Source organism: Patiria miniata, unplaced genomic scaffold (genome assembly GCF_015706575.1).
Source record: "Patiria miniata isolate m_02_andy unplaced genomic scaffold, ASM1570657v1 HiC_scaffold_8, whole genome shotgun sequence".
NCBI classification, from domain to species: Eukaryota; Metazoa; Echinodermata; class Asteroidea; order Valvatida; family Asterinidae; genus Patiria; species Patiria miniata.
Window position 1 is genome coordinate 5,626,764 of NW_024037075.1, and position 19,935 is coordinate 5,646,698.

The window sequence follows — 19,935 nt, forward strand, 5'->3', positions numbered from 1 at the left end:
CATTTTTTGGCTAAAATTATTAAAAAAAACAAGAGGAAGCCTTACATTTTTATCAAAACGTGGCCAAAAAATGACTTTTCCCCAAACACTAACGCAGATATTCCTTTTGAGACGCGTGGAGCATGAATGAATATTCAAACACCCAAATTTAGGCAGATCTAGGCAAAAATCATCCGTTTTAGGGAAGGAAATACATGTAAATAAAACAGAATTTTGAGTGTTTTTACCCCAAATGTTCAGCCAAATTTACTTTTTAAGGGCACATCTGTTCCCAAATTGCATTGGAATGTGTTCAGGGTTACGTTAGGCATATTTTCTGCAAGTTTCAAGAAATTTCATTATTTGGGCTAAAATAAAATAAAAAAACAAGGGGTTTATAGGCCCCCCCAAAAAATAAATCGGTCTCTGGTCAGCGCACGCGTCGATTTTAATCATGCGCGTCGATCTTTTTTTCCCAAAATGTTCCGCGGTAGCTCCAACAGCGCCCTCTATTTCCGCATCTCCTCAATTGTTTTTACCAAAGAGCACCAAGGAATGGGAATATGCACCAAGGCAAATGATCGAAAGCACCAAGGCAAATTATGGAGGACACCAATGTACATGAGGACACCAACAAAGCAAAATAGTACCCCACCTTGTCTACAGGTACAATCCAAGCTTGAAGAAAAAAAAAACAAAAACTAGAAATGTGTTTGTGGACAAACACAAGCTGTTTCGGATATTTGAAATACTCTGTGCACGTGATGAACACTTGATGAAGTGACTTCGAATGTCATCTGCCAAGTGAAAAGTCAATCAGACATATAGTGCCAATTAAAGTATGATTTGAAGAAAAACATATACAAAACCTATGGGGAAAAATGCATCTTTAATGTGAAGTAACCTTACACCTGATGATGTCACGATCACGATTTTTTTCTAGGACCATCTGTGGGTGGAAGTCTAAGTGTGTACCAAGTCTAACGTTGAACGGATTTACGAAAGTGCCAAAGTAGAATGTTTTAAAACGTGTACAAACCCTATGGGGAAAAAAATCATCTTTAACGTGACGTAACCCAACACCTGATGACGTCACGATCACAAATTTCTTCTAGGACCATCTTTGGGTGATGGTCTAAGTGTGTGCCAAGTCTAAAGTACATCAAATATTACGAAATTGCCAAAGTGGAGTGTTTTAAAACGTGTACAAACCCTATGGGGAAAATGCATCTTTAATGTGACGTAACCTTACACCTGATGACGCCACGGTCACGAATTTCTTCTAGGACCATCTGTGGGTGGTGGTATCAGTTTGTATCAAATCTAAAGTCGATCGGATTTACGAAGATGTTAAAGTGGAGTGTTTTAAAACGTGTACAAAACATATGGGGAAAATGCATCTTTAATGTGATGTAACCCGACACCTGATGACGTCACGATCACGAATTTCTTCTAGGACCATCTGTGGGTGGTGGTCTAAGTATGTACCAAGTCTGAAATCGATCGGATTTAAAAAAGTGGCAAAGTGGACTGGTGGAAGAAACGTGTGTTAAACCTATGGAGAAAAAGTCTGAAAAAGGAGAGAAAAAAAAAGAAAAACTAGAGATGTGTTTGTGGACAAACACAAGCTGTTTCGGTTATTTGAAATACTCTGAGCACGGGATGAACAATCAGTGACGTCACTATAAATATCATCTATAACAGCACATTATAATATGTACATGTCAAGTTACAACCAAATCGAACATTTTAGTTCTGTAGATACCGTATATAGACCTATAAAAGAATAAAATGCCCCTTTAAGGGACTTCACATGACATTTGATGATGACTTCACTTCAATTTCCATCTATAACACATCCATGTGAATATGCATACCAAGTTTTAACCCAACCAGACTTGTACTTCCGAAGTTCAGTTTGAAGAAAAACGTGTACAAAACCAATAGGGAAAAAATGCATCTTTAATGTGATGTAACCTGACACCTCATGACGCCACGATGACGAATTTCTCTTAGGATCATCTATGGGTAGTGGTCTAAGTGTGTACCAAGTATAAAGTCGAACAAATTTACGAAAGTGGCAAAGTTGAGCATTTTAAAACGTGTACAAAACCTATGGGGAAAATGTGCATCTTTAATGTGCAGTAACGTGACATCTGACGACGTCACAATCACGAATTTCTTCAAGGACCATCTGTGGGTGGTGGTCTAAGTATGAATTAAGTTTAAAGTCGATCAGATTTACGAAGATGCCAAACTGGAGTTTTTTAAAACGTGTACAAAACATAATTATGGGGAAAAATGCATCTTTAATGTGACGTAACCTGACACTTGATGACGTCACGATCACGAATTTCGTCTAGGACCATCTGTGGGTGGTGGTCTAAGTATGAATTAAGTTTAAAGTCGATCGGATTTACGAAGATGCCAAACTGCAGTTTTTTAAAACGTGTACAAATCATATGGGGAAAAATGCATCTTTAATTTGACGTTACCTGACACCTGATGACGTCACGATCACAAATTTCTTCTAGGACCATCTGTGGGTGGTGGTCTAAGTGTGTACCAAGTGTAACGTCGATCGGATTTATGAAAGTGCCGAAATGGAGCATTTTAAAACATGTACAAACCCTATGGGAAAAAATGCATCTTTAATGTGACGTAACCCAACACCAGATGACGTCACGATCACAAATTTCTTCTAGGACCATCTGTGGGTGGTGGTCTAAGTATGTATCAAGTCTGAGGTCGATCGGATTTACGAAGAGGCCAAAGTAGAGTGTTTTAAAACGTGTACAAAACATATGGGGAAAAATGCATCTTTAATGTGACGTAACCCGATACCTGAAGACGTCACGATCACAAATTTCTTCTAGGACCATCTGTGGGTGGTAGTCTAAGTGTGTACCAAGTCCGACGTCGATCGGATTTACAAAAGTGCCAAAGTAGAGTGTTTTATAACGTGTACAAACCCTATGGGGAAAAATGCATCTTTAATGTGACGTAACCCAACACCAGATGACGTCACGATCACGAATTTCTTCTAGGACCATCTGTGGGTGGTGGTCTAAGTATGTATCAAGTCTGAGGTCGATCGGATTTACGAAGAGGCCAAAGTAGAGTGTTTTAAAACGTGTACAAAACATATGGGGAAAAATGCATCTTTAATGTGACGTAACCCGACACCTGATGACGTCACGGTCACGAATTTCTTCTAGGACCATCTGTGGGTGGTGGTCTAAGTGTGTATCAAGTCTGAGGTCGATCGGATTTACGAAGAGGCCAAAGTAGAGTGTTTTAAAACGTGTACAAAACATATGGGGAAAAATGCATCTTTAATGTGACGTAACCCGACACCTGATGACGTCACGGTCACAAATTTCTTCTAGGACCATCTGTGGGTGGTGGTCTAAGTGTGTATCAAGTCTGAAATCAATCGGATTTGAAAAAGTGGCAAAGTGGACTGGTGGAAGAAACGTGTGTTAAACCTATGGAGAAAAAGTCTGAAAAAGGAGAAAAAAAAAAAAAACTAGAAATGTGTTTGTTGACAAACACAAGCTGTTTCGGATATTTGAAATACTCTGTGCACGTGATGAACACTTGATGAAGTCACTTCGAATGTCATCTGCCAAGTGAAAAGTCAATCAGACATATAGTGCCAAAGTATGATTTGAAGAAAAACGTGTACAAACCCTATGGGGAAAAATGCATCTTAAATGTGAAGTAACCTTACACCTGATGATGTCACGATCACGAATTTCTTCTAGGACCATCTGTAGGTGGTAGTCTAAGTGTGTACCAAGTCTAACATCGATCAGATTTACGAAAGTGCCAAAGTAGAATGTTTTAAAACGTGTACAAACCCTATGGGGAAAAATACATCTTTAATGTGACGTAATCCAACACCTGATGACGTCACGATCACAAATTTCTTCTAGGACCATCTGTGGGTAGTGGTCTAAGTATGTATCAAGTCTGAGGTCGATCGAGATTTACGAAGAGGCCAAAGTGGAGTGTTTTAAAACGTGTACAAAACATATGGGGAAAAATGCATCTTTAATGTGACGTAACCCGACACCTGATGACGTCACGGTCACGATTTTCTTCTAGGACCATCTGTGGGTGGTGGTCTGAGTATGTATCAAGTCTGAAATCAATCGGATTTGAAAAAGTGGCAAAGTGGACTGGTGGAAGAAACGTGTGTTAAACCTATGGAGAAAAAGTCTGAAAAAGGAGAAAAAAAAAAGACTAGAAATGTGTTTGTGGACAAACACAAGCTGTTTCGGATATTTGAAATACTCTGTGCACGTGATGAACACTTGATGAAGTCACTTCGAGTGTCATCTGCCAAGTGAAAAGTCAATCAGACATATAGTGCCAAAGTATGATTTGAAGAAAAACGTGTACAAACCCTATGGGGAAAAATGCATCTTTAATGTGAAGTAACCTTACACCTGATGATGTCACGATCACAAATTTCTTCTAGGACCATCTGTAGGTGGTAGTCTAAGTGTGTACCAAGTCTAACGTCGATCAGATTTACGAAAGTGCCAAAGTAGAATGTTTTAAACGTGTACAAACCCTATGGGGAAAAATGCATCTTTAATGTGACGTAATCCAACACCTGATGACGTCACGATCACAAATTTCTCACGATCACAAATTTCTCCTAGGACCATCTGTGGGTGGTATTCTATGTGTGTACCAAGTCTGACGTCGATCGGATTTACAGAAGTGCCAAAGTGGAGTGTTTTATAACGTGTACAAACCCTATGGATAAAAATGCATCTTTAATGTGACGTAACCCAACACCAGATGACGTCACGATCACGAATTTCTTCTAGGACCATCTGTGGGTGGTGGTCTAAGTATGTATCAAGTCTGAGGTCGATCAGATTTACGAAGAGGCCAAAGTGGAGTGTTTTAAAACGTGTACAAAACATATGGGGAAAAATGCATCTTTAATGTGACGTAACCCGACACCTGATGACGTCACGGTCACGAATTTCTTCTAGGACCATCTGTGGGTGGTGGTCTGAGTATGTATCAAGTCTGAAATCAATCGGATTTGAAAAAGTTGCAAAGTGGACTGGTGGAAGAAACGTGTGTTAAACCTATGGAGAAAAAGTCTGAAAAAGGAGAAAAAAAAAAAAAAAAAAAAAGAAAAAAAAAAATCTTAACGAAAACAATAGCTGTTTCGGTGAGTCACCGAAACAGCTAAAAAGAAAAAGAAAAAAAAAAATCTTAACGAAAACAATAGCTGTTTCGGTGAGTCACCGAAACAGCTAACTAGAAATGTGTTTGTGGACAAACACAAGTTGTTTCGGATATTTGAAACACTCTGTGCACGTTATGAACAATCACTGACGTCACTACAAATGTCATCTATATCTGCACATTGTACGTACATGTCAGTTGTAACAACCAAATCGAACATTATCGGCCTGTAAAAGAATAAAATGCCCCTTTTAAGGGACGTCACATGACACACGATGACGTCGTCGTTACGAATTCATCAGGGACCAACTTCGGCTGCTGGTCTGATATAGTGTCTGCCAAGTATAAAGTCAATCAGCCATATAGAAGTGCAAAAGTGTATGGTTTGAAGAAAAACATGTACAAAACCAATAGGGAAAAAATGCATATTTAATGTGATGTAATCTGACACCTGATGATGTCAAGATCCCAAACCTCTTCTAGGACCATCTGTGGGTGGTAGTCTAAATGTGTGCCAAGTGTCACGTCGATCGGATTTACGAAAGTGCCAAAGTACAGTGTTTTAAAACGTGTACAAACCCTATGGGAAAACATGTATCTTTAACGTAACGTAACCTGACACCTGATGACGTCAACGTCACAAATTTCTTCTAGGACCATCTGTGGGTGGTAGTTTAAGTATTTACCACGTCTGAAGTCGATCAGATTTACGAAAGTGACCAAAGTGGAGTGTTTTTAAACGTGTACAAAACCTATGGGGAAAAATGAATCTTTAATGTGACGTAACCTGACACCTGATGACGTCACGATCACGAAATTCTCCTAGGACCATCTGTGGGTGTTGGTCTAAGTATGTACCAAGTCTTAAGTTGATCGGATATAAGAAAGTGCCAAAGTGTACTGGTGGAAGAAAAACGTGTACAAACCATATGGAGAAAGAGTCTGAAAAAGGAGAAGAAAAAGAAAACTAGAAATGTGTTTGTGGACAAACACAAGCTGTTTCGGATATTTGAAATACTCTGTGCACGTGATGAACACTTGATGAAGTCACTTCGAATGTCATCTGCCAAGTGAAAAGTCAATCAGACATATAGTGCCAAAGTATGATTTGAAGAAAAACGTGTACAAACCTTAACCCTATGGGGAAAAATGCATCTTTAATGTGAAGTAACCTTACACCTGATGATGTCACGATCACGAATTTCTTCTAGGACCATCTGTAGGTGGTAGTCTAAGTGTGTACCAAGTCTAACGTCGATCAGATTTACGAAAGTGCCAAAGTAGAATGTTTTAAAACGTGTACAAACCCTATGGGGAAAATGCATCTTTAATGTGACGTAATCCAACACCTGATGATGTCACGATCACAAATTTATTCTAGGACCATCTGTGGGTGGTAATCTAAGTGTGTACCAAGTCTGACGTCGATCGGATTTACAGAAGTGCCAAAGTGGAGTGTTTTATAACGTGTACAAACCCTATGGATAAACATGCGTCTTTAATGTGACGTAACCCAACACCAGATGACGTCACGATCACGAATTTCTTCTAGGACCATCTGTGGGTGATGGTCTAAGTATGTATCAAGTCTGAGGTCGATCGGATTTACGAAGAGGCCAAAGTGGTGTGTTTTAAAACGTGTACAAAACATATGGGGAAAAATGCATCTTTAATGTGACGTAACCCGACACCTGATGACGTCACGGTCACGAATTTCTTCTAGGACCATATGTGGGTGGTGGTCTGAGTATGTATCAAGTCTGAAATCAATCGGATTTGAAAAAGTGGCAAAGTGGACTGGTGGAAGAAACGTGTGTTAAACCTATGGAGAAAAAGTCTGAAAAAGGAGAAAAAAAAAAAACTAGAGATGTGTTTGTGGACAAACACAAGCTGTTTCGGATATTCGAAATACTCTGTGCATGTGATGAACAATCAGTGACGTCACTAAAAATGTCATCTATAACAGCACATTATACGTACATGTCAAGTTATAACCAAATCGAACATAAAGGTCTGTAAATATAGGCCAATGAAGAGCAAAATGCACCTTTAAGGGACGTCACATGACATTTGATGATGACATCACATGAATGTTCATCTATAACCCATCTTGGCATTGGTACGATCACGAATTTCTTCTAGGACCATCTGTGGGTGGTAGTCTAAGTGTGTACCAGGTCTAACGTCGATCGCATAATTTACAAAAGTGCCAAAGTAGAGTGTTTTAAAACGTGTACAAACCCTATGGGGAAAAATGCATCTTTAATGTGATGTAACCCAACACATGATGACGTCACGATCACGAATTTCTTCTTGGACCATCTGTGGATGGTGGTCTAAGTATGTATTAAGTCTGAGGTCGATCGCATTCATGAAGGTGCCAAGGTGGAGTGTTTTAAAACGTGTACAAAGCATATAGGGAAAATGTGCATCTTTAATGTGAAGTAGCGTGACAACTGATGACGTCACGATCACGAATTTCTTCAAGGACCATCTGTGGGTGATGGTCTCAGTGTGAACCAAGTGTAACGTCGATCGTATTTACGAAAGTGCCGAAATGGAGCGTTTTAATACATGTACAAACCCTATGGAGAAAAATGCATCTTTAATGTGACGTAACCTGACACTTGATGACGTCACGATCACGAATTTCGTCTAGAACCATCTTCGGGTGGTGGTCTAAGTATGAATTAAGTTAAAAGTCGATCGGATTTACGAAAATGCCAAACTGGAGTGTTTTAAAACGTGTACAAAACATATGGGGGAAAATGCAACTTTAATGTGACGTAACCAGACACTTGATGACGTCACGATCACGAATTTCGTCTAGAACCATCTGTGGGTGGTGGTCTAAGTATGAATTAAGTTTAAAGTCGATCGGATTTACGAAGATGCCAAACTGGAGTGTTTTAAAACGTGTACAAAACATATGGGGGAAAATACATCTTTAATGTGACGTAACCAGACATTTGATGACGTCACGATCACGAATTTCGTCTAGAACCATCTGTGGGTGGTGTTCTAAGTATGAATTAAGTTTAAAGTCGATCGGATTTACGAAGATGCCAAACTGGAGTGTTTTAAAACGTGTACAAAACATATGGGGGAAAATGCATCTTTAATGTGACGTAACCAGACACTTGATGACGTCACGATCACGAATTTCGTCTAGAACCATCTGTGGGTGGTGGTCTAAGTATGAATTAAGTTTAAAGTCGATCGGATTTACGAAGATGCCAAACTGGAGTGTTTTAAAACGTGTACAAAACATATGGGGGAAAATACATCTTTAATGTGACGTAACCAGACATTTGATGACGTCACGATCACGAATTTCGTCTAGAACCATCTGTGGGTGGTGTTCTAAGTATGAATTAAGTTTAAAGTCGATCGGATTTACGACGATGCCAAACTGGAGTGTTTTAAAACGTGTACAAAACATATGGGGAAAAATGCATCTTTAATGTAACGTAACCTGACACCTGATGACGTCACGATCACAAATTTCTTCTAGGACCATCTGTGGGTGGTGGTCTAAGTATGTACCAAGTCTGAAATCAATCGGATTTAAAAAAGTGGCAAAGTGGACTGCCAGAAGAAACGTGTGTTAAACCTATGGAGAAAAAGTCTGAAAAAGGAGAAGAAAAAAAACTAGAAATGTGTTTGTGGACAAACACAAGCTGTTTCGGATATTTAAAATACTCTGTGCACATGATGAACACTTGATGAAGTCACTTCGAATGTCATCTGCCAAGTGAAAAGTCAATCAGACATATAGTGCCAAAGTATGATTTGAAGAAAAACGTGTACAAACCCTATGGAGAAAAATGCATCTTTAATGTGAAGTAACCTTACACCTGATGATGTCACGATCACGAATTTCTTCTAGGACCATCTGTGGGTGGTAGTCTAAGTGTGTACCAAGTCTAACGTGGATCAGATTTACAAAAGTGCCAAAGTAGAATGTTTTAAAACGTGTACAAACCCTATGGGGAAAAATGCATCTTTAATGTGACGTAACCCAACACCTGATGACGTCACGATCACAAATTTCTTCTAGGACCATCTGTGGGTGGTGGTCTAAGTATGTATCAAGTCTGAGGTCGATCGGATTTACAAAAGTGCCAAAGTGGAGTGTTTTATAACGTGTACAAACCCTATGGGGAAAAATGCATCTTTAATGTGACGTAACCCAACACCTGATGACGTCACGATCACAAATTTCTTCTAGGACCATCTGTGGGTGGTGGTCTAAGTATGTATCAAGTCTGAGGTCGATCGGATTTACGAAGAGGCCAAAGTGGAGTGTTTTAAAAACGTGTACAAAACATATGGGGAAAAATGCATCTTTAATGTTACGTAACCCGACACCTGATGACATCACGGTCACGAATTTCTTCTAGGACCATCTGTGGGTGGTGGTCTAAGTATGTATCAAGTCTGAAATCAATCGGATTTGAAAAAGTGGCAAAGTGGACTGGTGGAAGAAACGTGTGTTAAACCTATGGAGAAAAAGTCTGAAAAAGGAGAAAAAAAAAAACTAGAAATGTGTTTGTGGACAAACACAAGCTGTTTCGGATATTTGAAATACTCTGTGCACGTGATGAACACTTGATGAAGTCACTTCGAATGTCTAAAGAGAAAAGTCAATCAGACATAATTATAGTCCAAAGTATGAATTGAAGAAAAACGTGTACAAACCCTATATGGTAAAATGCATCTTTAATGTGACGTAACCCAACACCTGCTGACGTCTTGATCACAAATTTCTTCTAGGACCATCTGTGGGTGATGGTCTAAGTGTGTGCCAAGTCTAAAGTACATTGAATTTACGAAGTGCCAAAGTGGAGTGTTTTAAAACGTGTACAAAACATATGGGGGAAAATGAATCTTTAATGTGACGTAACCCAACACCTGATGACGTCACGGTCACAAATTTCTTCTAGAACCATCTGTGGGTGGTGGTCTAAGTACGTATTAAGTCTGAGGTCGATCGAATTTACGAAGAGGCCAAAGTGGAGTGTTTTAAAACGTGTACAAACCATATGGGGAAAATGCATCTTTAATGTGACGTAACCCGACACCTGATGACGTCACAGTCACAAATTTCTTTTAGGACCATCTGTGGGTGGTGATCTAAGTATGTATTAGGTCTGAGGTCGATCGGATTTACGAAGAGGACAAAGTGGAGTGTTTTAAATCGTGTACAAAACATATGGGGAAAAATGCATCTTTAATGTGACGTAACCCGACACCTGATGACGTCACGGTCACGAATTTCTTCTAGGACCATCTGTGGGTGGTGGTCTAAGTACGTACCAAGTCTGAAATCGATCAGATTTTAAAAAGTGGCAAAGTGGACTGGTAGAAGAAACGTGTGTTAAACCTATGGAGAAAAAGTCTGAAAAAGGAGAAAAAAAAAAGAACTAGAAATGTGTTTGTGGACAAACACTGAGCTGTTTCGACCGTTTTATTAATGACTGCCGTAAAGGAGTTTCATCCAGGTCGAATGAACATGTACTGCGTATTCTATACAAAAAGTGTCTATCCTACGTCCCTGACTATGCATGAACATGAAATCTGTCAAAGTTAGCCGGAAATCGGCTAAAACGGTCACTGTGGACAGGATAGACCTCAGCAACACGTGCGCTGCGCGCGGGCTGACTGACATACGATATGTACAGTACAACGTACGTGCATGTACATGTACATTGTGGACTGTGCATGTTTTAAAGCAGAGTTATTGTCAACCTGAAGTTTTAAGCGTGCGCAGGGCATGTCCGAGTTTGCTTATTGCCTTGAAGCTTTGAAATATTTTAGACCTACCCTTAAATAGACAATTAAAGTAAAAACTAATATAAAAACTGCCATGGTTGATTTTTCAGGAATTTTTTAAGGAAAAAGGGTCTTTTCATTATAACTTCCGGTCTGATGACGTCATACACCTTAAACTTTGCACACGTCTTAAGTGGGTCAAGGTCATCATATACACCAATATTTAGGCGATTCCGACAAACTTCGCCACAGACATCTATTCAAAATACATTTTTGAAAATATTCAACCTGTCGCTAGAGGGCGCTCGAAGATTGCATGACGTCATCGGTAGATGATTTAAAGAATACTATCAGCCAAGAGACTAACACCGTTAAAAGCAAGATCATATCTATTACCACTTTTAAATAATAAGCCACTTCCGGTTTGGGCCTTTTTCGACCGGAAGCAAGGGTCACGTGATTTTACGCACACTGAATGAAATAAAGACCTCAACCTACTCTACCACTTGCCGGCAACAGAATGCTGCGGACGCGTACGGTTGATTTCTTATGCATTTTTAAATATTAAAAGTGTCACAAATTAAGTGCCCATAAATAAACACCGGATGACGTCATCATGACGTCATCGTTACACAATGTTGTTTGAATTAGGGTCATTGCTTGCACAAAGATTGGTGTAAATGAATTACTGGCAAAGTGTCGAAAATGCCCTCTGAAAATTGACATTTTTTTTTAAATTTCTGTGTACAAAGTCTATGGGAAAAATTAAATATTCAAAAATCTATAATAAATCACGTGATGACGTCAGCATGACGAAAAGTTTCAGTGCACATCTTCAGATGGTGGTCTAAGTGTGTGCCACGTTGGAAGTCGATCGGATTTGAAAAAAGTCCAAAAGTGCGTTGTAGAACGAAAACACGTTTTATCCTATGGGAAAAAAAGTGGAAGAAAAAAAAAAAGAGAAAAAAAAAAATAACAAAAACAAGAGCTGTTTCGGTGTGTACACCGAAACAGCTAAAAAGAAAAAAAAAATCTTAACGAAAACAAGAGCTGTTTCGGTGTGTACACCGAAACAGCTAAAAAAAAACTAGAAATGTGTTTGTGGACAAACACAAGCTGTTTCGGATATTTAAAATACTCTGTGCACATGATGAACACTTGATGAAGTCACTTCGAATGTCATCTGCCAAGTGAAAAGTCAATCAGACATATAGTGCCAAAGTATGATTTGAAGAAAAACGTGTACAAAACCTACGGGGAAAAATGCATCTTTAATGTGAAGTAACCTTACACCTGATGATGTCACAATCACGAATTTCTTCTAAGACCATCTGTGGGTGGTAGTCTAAGTGTGTACCAAGTCTAACGTGGATCGGATTTACAAAAGTGCCAAAGTAGAATGTTTTAAAACGTGTACAAACCATAGGGGGAAAAATGCATCTTTAATGTGACGTAACCCAACACCTGATGACGTCACGATCACAAATTTCTTCTAGGACCATCTGTGGGTGGTGGTCTAAGTATGTATCAAGTCTGAGGTCGATCGGATTTACAAAAGTGCCAAAGTGGAGTGTTTTATAACGTGTACAAACCCTATGGGGAAAAATGCATCTTTAATGTGACGTAACCCAACACCTGATGACGTCACGATCACAAATTTCTTCTAGGACCATCTGTCGGTGGTGGTCTAAGTATGTATCAAGTCTGAGGTCGATCGGATTTACGAAGAGGACAAAGTGGAGTGTTTTAAAACGTGTACAAAACATATGGGGAAAAATGCATCTTTAATGTTACGTAACCCGACACCTGATGACGTCACGGTCACGAATTTCTTCTAGGACCATCTGTGGGTGGTGGTCTAAGTATGTATCAAGTCTGAAATCAATCGGATTTGAAAAAGTGGCAAAGTGGACTGCCAGAAGAAACGTGTGTTAAACCTATGGAGAAAAAGTCTGAAAAAGGAGAAAAAAAAAAAAAAATAAAAAAAAAAATCTTAACGAAAACAAGAGCTGTTTCGGTGTGTCACCGAAACAGCTAAAAAAGAAAAAAGAAAAAAAAATCTTAACGAAAACAAGAGCTGTTTCGGTGTGTCACCGAAACAGCTAAAAAAGAAAAAAGAAAAAAAAAAATCTTAACGAAAACAAGAGCTGTTTCGGTGTGTAACCGAAACAGCTAAAAAAAAAAAAAAAAAAAAAAAAAAAATCTTAACGAAAACAATAGCTGTTTCGGTGTGTACACCGAAACAGCTAAAAAAAAAGAAAAAAAAAAATCTTAACGAAAACAAGAGCTGTTTCGGTGTGTCACCGAAACAGCTAAAAAAAATCTTAACGAAAACAAGAGCTGTTTCGGTATGTCACCGAAACAGCTAAAAAAAAAAAAAGCCGCGTGGCCGCGTCAATTCCGGAACTTTGGTCTGACCAGAGACCGAGTATTTTTTTTTTTTGGCCTTAGCCTTACATTTTAATCAAAATTTCATTGCATGAACTGACATGATTTTAATGAGTTCATTGTGTTTTTTCCCTTGTTTTAACCAAGGTTCAGCACCTTATTCAATGTTCATTTACCCGGCGCACCCCAGTGCACTGTGGCGCCGTTGCGGCAGTTTATTTTACTAGTATACTCTCTGATGTTCTCAGTCAGTCTGGTGCCAGCTTCGAATCCATGGACGCGTGAGCGTTCCTTACACTAACCCCTGGCCGTGATGATGACGTAAATGACGCTGATTGGCTATTCACAGCGTACTGCGCGCGCATTTCGAAGATTGCACGCCGGGCGCGCCCATAATGCGCTCGCGTGCTTTGCACGTAACGTCACGTACGAAAAAAAAATGTGTTATTCAAAAGTGGCAGCCTCGTTTTTCGCTAAAAAAACCCCTGTATCTCCGCTTGTAAAGGGACGAAAGGGGTACGTACATTTAATACAAATCTTTACTGAATAACGCAACGTCCAAACGTTATGTTTGAAAGGATTGATTCTTCAAAATCACAACTTTTAACATTTTAAAGATGGCGTCGGCACGTAAAACGGATAAACTGCAGCCTAATTATAATGTGCCATATTTTGACACATTTAAATTACACAATACCACAACCTCGTCCCCAGTGCTTACTTTATTTCCAACCGCGTTTCCAATAGTAAACCCTGGATAGGAAACTTTCTTCCTGTATCCTGATTGGATACCGAAATTGGCTAGTAATGGATTTTTATCGTGTACGTGTTTTCGCGATCATTCGTCCACGCCTTGTCGAAAATACTAATATTTCCTTTACAATTTGCTCATATTAATATGAAATATGATACTGCATGTTGTCTCGATAAGGCCAAAAAAGCTGTCATTTGTTCCATCAGTCGACGCTGAACGCAAGAGAGCGCCACACACCCCAAGATGCATGGTCAACCCTCCAAGAATAAGCAAAGCCCCTCTCCAGCCGTACGTATCCAACAACAGTTGGGTAAAAGGCCCAACGGTTATCCCGCCTACTGCACCTCCTGCTGTCCCTATTCCTACCGCAGTGCCATAATTTGTCGTAAAACAGCGCCCGAGTAGCGCCCTTGTCAGAATATGGACGACACTTAGAGCAGGTCCTGTGGATAAGATGTAAGATATCGATGAGTGATCTACTTCACCTTGGTTGACAAAGTATTAAAGGGAGGGTCAGTGTGTTTTGGGTGTGACACCCTAAAAATATAGTTCAATTATTTTGTTAGCACAACGAAGGTATGAATGTCCTAATGAGATGGGAAAAGAGTTTTAAATTCAGCTTTTTAATCACTAAATAGATTTAACTCAAGTCGAACTAAAGTCGATATCCACAACATATACTGCCAGCACGGCGTCTTGATGTTGAAGGAGTGGCATTGGCGCTCCTTGGTGCAGGCGGAACCGCAGCCAGTGATGGTCCCGGTGACAAATTCTCTGATGACGTGGTCGACGAGGCATGAAGAGGTGAGACGTCCGTTGGAGTTGGTAGAGAAGCAGTAATGACGAGGGGTCCACTTAGGGGAACGGACACAAACAGCTCTTTGAGGGTTTACACACTTTCTGTCATTCCACTGACCATTTCGGTTCCCCAGATCTCACCACAGTCTTCATTGTTAAGATGATCATTTGGTTCTCTGTCTGCCCAGTTAAAGAATGGCTTTAACTGACCTTGCCCCTCACACACCCATGCTCCCTCTTCCTCTTTGTCGCTGCAATCAATCCAAACACTCTCCCCACTTCCCTTCATCTGAGTAATGAACTCATTTTCAGGGTGCGAGTGTGAAGCAGCCATCTTGCCTCCCATGCCTTGGCAAGATAAGTGGGACCCCTTCCAGCTCGCCTTCTCTTCAGTGAGGCGATAGCAAGAACCCCGCCAGAGCGTCCACTTTGGTGGACATACATGTACTTGCTCATTAGAAGATGGTAATGATGGACAGAAGTCTGAACCTAGTACACCTGTCGTCAGCGCAACAATGCCAGTACAAAGGCTAACAACTTTGAACAAGAACATCATGATGACTATTAAGGAACAGTTTATAGTCTTTGACTCACTCCAAGAGTTTTGAGATGAGCAAACTACAGTTGATATGCATGTACAATACAGTTTTTCTCTGCTGTTTTTTTTAACCGCTGGATTGGTTGCGCTCGGACCACAGCCTGGCTGACGACTGATTCCCCAGCTGGCTGCTTGGGTTTAAGCATATTGGGACATCGACACAAAGTACTGGACTACAATAACAGGGGAGGCACTAACTAGGCTAGTACGTGTACCTGCAAAGGCTACAAAGATTCGTTCATAGTTCACAAAAATACCAGACAGGGCTTCATCATGGGCAGGGTTCAAGCTGGTCGTCCCCACCAGGGTTGGTACGCAGTTCTCTGTCTGTTTGTCAGCTATGTGTTGTGGCTGTGGCTCATCAAGGGACTGGGAGTGATGTTACCAACACTACAAGAGCAATTTGCGGCCCAAACTTGGCTGGTCGGCTGGATGCTATCGATTGTCACTGCACTCATATGTGTTACTGGTAAGGTTTGTAATTATCGCATCTGAGTCACTTTCATGTAATTTTTGGTAGTTTTGAGCAACACAAAATTAAGTTACATGTATGGTGCCCCAGTGGTCAACTTGAATGGCAAATGTAGTTTTATTTCATGTGCAATGGCACAAAGACTATTCGTTGCAGACACTTGTGTGTGTGTGTGTGAAATAGACATCGTAAAAAACAGCCCTATGTGTGCCTGAAGTTTCTTGACCATGATTATAAGGCACATTGTGGGCACATCAACCGTGCCACCAAAAAAGGGGACGATCACATGACTTGTTATTTAAATAAAAGTGTGACGGAAATAACTATTGGTGTGGCATGGCGGTTATTTTGAATTCAGAAACACTCAAAATCTAAAGACAGCTAGGTGCTTAACAACTAACCTGATGAAGTTTTAGCTCTGTGAATGTTGTATATCTGGAGAAATAAATATGCCAGGGTCTGGATTTCAATTCAAACTTGCCGGATCAGCATCCGGAACACGTTCTCGTTCACCTACGCGATGTCACGCACTGAGCCGACGAATAATAGCAACCGCATCATGCGCGTGTTTGTCGTTTCAACGCTTGCGCGCACCCATTCACGGATTCGACCAATTAGAAACCAGCTCCTTACGGACATTTCCAAAAATGCGTCACCAGACTCATCTTTGGAAATGACCTTGTTTGATTGTTTTCTTCAAAATGACAGAAGGAATTATTTCACAAGGATTTAATTAGTACCATTAGCAAGCTTGTTAACAATAATTTGGTCATGCAGTTACTTTTTTGATGATCTACTCCATCTTTAAGACATTCATGTATAGATGTACTCTTTACTAACCATCTTCGTGTACTTGTTTAGGTCTCTTTGCTAGGCCACTTGAGGTCATATTTGGTACTCGCACGGTGGTGACGGTCGGCGGTTTCATCTTTGGTGTGTCTATGATCATCGCTTCTTTCTCCACTAGTATTGCCATGTTGACATCAATACTAGCACTGGCAGCTGGTAAATATTTCATTCATTTCAAGAGATAGTGTATTCAATCTTAATTTACATGACAAGGATTGTTTTCAGTTTAAATTTAGTATCCCCATGATTAAAAAAATAAATTGTTTTTTTGTTTTGTTTCGATTGCCCTTTACGAATGAATTCTTTTTTTTTTTAGCATTTAAGAGGCAATGATGACTTCATATAATTCCGCGTGTTTCAGCGCTGGGCCGTGCTGGCAGTATATGTTGTGGATATCAACTTTATTAGTTCGACTTGAGTTAAATCTAGTTAGTGATTAAAAAGCTGAATTTAAAACTCTTTTCCCATCTCATTAGGACATTCATACCTTCGTTGTGCTAACAAAATAATTGAACTTTACAATTTATTTTTAGGGTATCACACCCAAAACACACTGACCCTCCCTTTAATACTTTGTCAACCAACGTGAAGTAGATTACTCATCGATATCTTACATGTTGTCCACAGGACCTGCTCTAAGTGTCGTCCATATTCTGACAAGGGCGCTACTCGGGCGCTGTTTTACGACAAATTATGGCACTGCGGTAGGAATAGGGACAGCAGGAGGTGCAGTAGGCGTGATAACCGTTGGGCCTTTTACCCAACTGTTGCTGGATACGTACGGCTGGAGAGGGGCTTTGCTTATTCTTGGAGGGTTGACCATGCATCTTGGGGTGTGTGGCGCTCTCTTGCGTTCAGCATCGACTGATGAAACAAATGTCAGCTATCAGCCGGTGAGCACCGAGCCCAATGAGGAACCAAAAGTCAGCTCAACAAGTGCCGAGGAGACAGGCAACTTGAAACAGTCATCACGGCTTGGCGCCTTCAAAGACGCCCTCGGTGCGCAGATAAAACATTTTGGATTTTCGGTTTGTTTCAAGTTCTCATTTTGGATCACAGCAGTCCCCTTCATATGCAGCCGCTTTGTGAGTGATCAATGGATGATCTATTACGTCTCCCAAGCCGAAGCCAAAGGCTTCTCTCCTTACGACGCTGTGACATTCACCACAGCTGCAGGGGGCGGCAACGTCGTTTTCAGGATTTTGCTCGGTTGTATCGTCGATAAAGGTTGGTTAAAATTGAGACCGGTGATCGCACTGATGATCACACTGAGTTCCTCAGCTATGCTGATAACTCCCTGGATAAACTCTTATTGGTTGATGATGGTCACTGCAGTTTTCTATTCTGGCAGTAGTGGAGCAGGTGCTTCACTGAATGATCTGTACACCAGGGAACTGCTTGGACCTGATCTCTTGGCATGTGCTTTCGCTTGGATGGAGCTGGTGACGGCCATTTTAGGCTTCAGCCTTGGATTCTTTCCAGGTAAGTCATATCATATCTCGTTTCATTTTATGGCTTTGGCGAGATCAGTGTATTGCATGTCAATAGTCTCAATGCAATTCTGATGTCTTAGGTTCGTCGACCAATACATGCCATGTAAACATTTACTACACCCCTACATAACCACCGATACAGTGGTTTCATTCACATTTTGACGGTCACCTGTTAAAGGGTTCTCTCAAACATACTTTAAGGGCAGTTGCGTTTATTGTGACCATGTCAAAACGTTTTTATGTCCAACATAATTGCCTTCCCTCATAACCTGAAAAAGCAATCATTTCCCGATGGAAGTTAAATTTACAGTGAATTGGAAGAGCTTTTCTCTAGGAGAAAAATAAACACAATTTATTATTATTATTAATATTTATTGATATTTTCATAAAATAAATTATTGAAAATATACAGTATGAAAACCGGTAGGTTATTGCACTATACATGTTGGCAGCAATTTCAAATGAGTAAAATTAACATTAAGAAATAACAAGCTGAAAAGCGGCATAAAACTGTCAACACGTATCTGATTAAAAATACTGGAATTATTATGTTGACACTGACGAAGCAAACAAAATGTTGACTGGTTGGAACTACTTTGTTATTTTTGTTGGCAGGTTGGATGTACGACCAGACTGGCAGTTTTGATTGGGCCTTTTTCATCCTGGGATGCATTACAGCTCTATCGTTGATGGCGCTGTTGATGGAATGTTTCCAGGCGAGATGCAAGTCCAAGCAGCCGGCTATAAGTACCCCTAATTAAACTACAAGAATGCTGGCGCGTGAAATGAAAAAAAAAACATGTTATAGAATGGATCATCTACTTTTTCATTGCAATCTGATGATTGTGGACGATAGTCTTAGTTTTAAAAACAATAACATGTCCGTGTATAAAGTGCATGTTATTGCGTTAAATTTGAAATTTTAAGATTAATTTTCAAACTACTTTATTGGAAGAACGATGTAAACAGTATTAGTGCTCATTTATATATATTGTTACTTTTTCTTAACAGAATTAACCAATGCTCAGTTTAAGAAAATTGAAAAGCACAAAGTAATACAGTACACTATAAAAAAAGATATATCCACGCTGTAATTGATTTTATAAAGCACTTTTGGTGTTGTGTTGAATTACAGTTTTCATGCAAATTTTTCTTTTCTTTTATGACAGAATCTGGTTAATTTACACTTTTGTTGTAAAATTAGCACAGCAGAGTAACGTGTTTTGTAAATATAGGTGGTTTGGTGGGAAAAGTGATATGTTATCAATAGTTTGTTTTATTTTGAAACATTATTTTAATGTAGACCGTTGTAATCTGTGAATTCAAATTCAGCTTGTTATTTGAAATAACGGCAAAGTTGGACGGTTACATCCTCATTGTAAATGAAGAAGGAAGCACCGCACTGTCTTTGAGAAAGGATGTTTTTGTATATGCCCGATTTCACAGTAGGCCTATATGTTACAAATAAATCCACTGTTTTTTAACCGTCTCGATCATGGACATGTTACAGGAAGTTCCAGTAAAATTGCAGTTCTGATGCATGCTAAGATTCACAATGCGTTCTTGAGCGTTAGCGTAGCGCTACTTTAATTAAAGAAGCTATAATGGTCTC

General features: G+C 39.8%; 1 protein-coding gene across 1 annotated transcript; it reads left to right on the top strand.

The window, feature by feature from the left end:
- The first annotated feature begins 15,782 nt into the window (after positions 1-15,782).
- LOC119719687 (monocarboxylate transporter 12-like) lies at positions 15,783-19,484 on the top strand. Its single transcript, XM_038189182.1, has 4 exons — positions 15,783-15,978; positions 16,843-16,986; positions 17,458-18,312; positions 18,939-19,484. The coding sequence occupies exons 1-4, from the start codon at positions 15,783-15,785 to the stop codon at positions 19,082-19,084; spliced, it is 1,341 nt and encodes a 446-aa protein (XP_038045110.1). The 3' UTR covers positions 19,085-19,484.
- Positions 19,485-19,935: the final 451 nt, after the last annotated feature.